This window comes from Panthera uncia, chromosome E1 (assembly GCF_023721935.1).
Source record: "Panthera uncia isolate 11264 chromosome E1, Puncia_PCG_1.0, whole genome shotgun sequence".
Taxonomy (NCBI): Eukaryota; Metazoa; Chordata; class Mammalia; order Carnivora; family Felidae; genus Panthera; species Panthera uncia.
The window spans coordinates 13,037,074-13,039,133 of NC_064814.1; the positions used below are offsets into that span (position 1 = coordinate 13,037,074).

At 66.7% G+C, this 2,060-nt stretch overlaps 1 protein-coding gene across 1 annotated transcript; it reads right to left on the reverse strand.

Moving 5' to 3' along the window:
• Window positions 1-602: 602 nt before the first annotated feature.
• PYY (peptide YY) lies at window positions 603-1,443 on the reverse strand. Its single transcript, XM_049638135.1, has 3 exons — window positions 1,223-1,443; window positions 1,022-1,102; window positions 603-846 (listed from the first exon to the last, which is right to left on the reverse strand). Exons 1-3 carry the CDS (start codon window positions 1,438-1,440, stop codon window positions 822-824), a joined length of 324 nt encoding a protein of 107 aa, XP_049494092.1. The 5' UTR covers window positions 1,441-1,443; the 3' UTR covers window positions 603-821.
• Window positions 1,444-2,060: the final 617 nt, after the last annotated feature.

Sequence of the window (2,060 nt, forward strand, 5' to 3'; positions counted from 1 at the left end):
CGGGGTGGGGGGCAGCACTGGAGGGTGTCCCCATAGCCTTGTCACTAGGAAAGCACAGTTAGTGACTTAGCCATGGAGTGGGAATTCAGCAACGTGGGGGAGGGCACTGCTAAGGGAAGGGCACCCTCCACACTCCCACTGCCCCTCGTGCCCAGGGAATGGGAGATGTGAGAAATGACCCCTCCCCCTAGCACACATACACCCACCTCAACCCCGCCCCCTGCCCCATGACTTCCTCCACAGTCCCATCTTGGATCCCATCTCTGCTCCCAGCCACTCTCCTAGGCTGCCTCGCCGGCTCCCTTCCACCCCAGCCCCCCATCCTGTCCCAGCTCTCCTTCCGGCTCCTCCCTGCCCCTTGTCAGGAACTTTCATCCTGCCCCACTTCCAACCCAACAGGAGAGTGCCACCGAGGCCCCTTGCTTGGGCCACAGTGTCTTCTCTTAGCTCAGAGCCCAGGGGAGCTCCCAGCCCTGTCCTGGGAAGTCTTTTGTCTGGGGCGCCCAGTCTTCTCCGATCCTTCCACCCTCCCCCCCCCCCCCACCCCGGATGCCACCTCCACGAAGGAGAAGGGAAAGGAAATACGCACACATTCCGTTTCAGTGAAATTTGCTCTTTATTTGGGGACCGGGGAAAGACCACACACAGCCCTCCAGCCCAGGGGCCGGGGGCACGGAGAAATGGGATGAAGACCCCATCCAGCACCCCCACCCCCTCCCAGGCACAGTAGGCAGCGAGAGGAACCCAGGTTCCGGGGTCGGGAGCACACATGCAAACGAGGTCGGTGCAGTCGGCGTTTCTCCCAGGAGGCCTTGGGGTCGTCACCACATGTACGCGCCTTCTGGCCTGTAGGACGGAAAGGAAAGGAATCGCCCAGAGCCGGCCTCGGATCCAGGCGTGAGAACGCCAGGTGGTGGGGCCAGGGTGGGGGCTCCGTGGGGCCGCACATCCCAGACCGAGCACTAGGGGACAAGACGGGTGGCCGGGGCGGGGGGGGGGGGGGGAGGAGGGGGGCTTTTACCGTGACTTGACCTGGCGGTCCTCGCCGTCGGGGAAGAGCAGTTTCGAGAGGACCACTTCCGGGCTGTCTCGTTTCCCGTACCTGGGGGCGGGGGTCGGAGGGGGCGGGGTCAGGCGCGGGCACGCCCCCGGGCGGAGGGGGAGGCGGAGGCGGGGGCGGGAGCCCCAGGGACCCGGCTCCGAGGCCGGCGCACGCGCTCACCGCTGCCGAGTGACCAGGTTGAGGTAGTGGCGCAGCGACGCGTAGTAGCGGCTCAGCTCCTCCGGCGACGCGTCTTCGCCGGGAGCCTCGGGTTTGGCGGGGTAGGCGTGGACCAGCGCCCCCAGGCAGGCGAGCAGGGCCAGCAGCACTGTGGCCACGGCGGGCCACGGCCGGCGCACGGTCACCATCTGGAGAGGGGGCAGTGGGTCGTGGGCCATCCCCCGCCTCGACACCCGACGGTGGGAGGCGGCCTGCCGTCGGGGCCCACGTTTCCCGGCCTGCGCAGGACCGCCAACGGACCGAGGCTCAGCTGCTGGCTCGCCGTGTGTTCTGCGGCACTGCCCCATCTGTGCCTCAGTTTCCCTGTCAGAGAGGCATAAGCCCTGCCGGCCTCCCCAACCCCCGCCCGTGCTAGAGATAAAGAGCTATGCTGGCCACTCAGCCCCAGTTTCCACCATCCCAGCCTCAGTTTCCCCACAAAATAGCCCGGGTTCCCCGGCAACAGACCATTCCTGGTCCCGGGCCACTCACGGCGACAGTTCTAGAAGGGGAGATGAGCAGGTGGAAGGCGAGAGGAGTCCCAGGGCTGGACTGCTGCAGGTCGGGCTGTGGCCTCCTCCTCTGCTCAGCGCTTTCCCTGCGGGGCTTATATCCCCGGCCTGGGAAGGGAGGGGGAGTCCGAGGAGGGGGGGGGGAGCTCGAGGCGTGGGGAGGGCCCTTCCTCCTCCTTGCCTCCACCCCTGCCAGACCGCTGAGCTTCCACCCAGACAGTGCTGATGTCTCCACCTTGTAGGAGATGAGGGGGCAGCCGCCAGGCTCAAACTCAGACTCTGGACAG

Excerpts from the sequence above, each read along its gene's own strand:
- PYY (XM_049638135.1), bottom strand. The coding sequence starts at position 1,440 with ATGGCCCACGACCCACTGCCCCCTCTCCAGATGGTGACCGTGCGCCGG. Across the intron at positions 1,103-1,222 it reads AACCTGGTCACTCGGCAGCG|GTACGGGAAACGAGACAGCC; the intron begins GTGAGCGCGTGC and ends CCCCGCCCCCAG. Across the intron at positions 847-1,021 it reads GACCGCCAGGTCAAGTCACG|GCCAGAAGGCGCGTACATGT; the intron begins GTAAAAGCCCCC and ends TCCGTCCTACAG.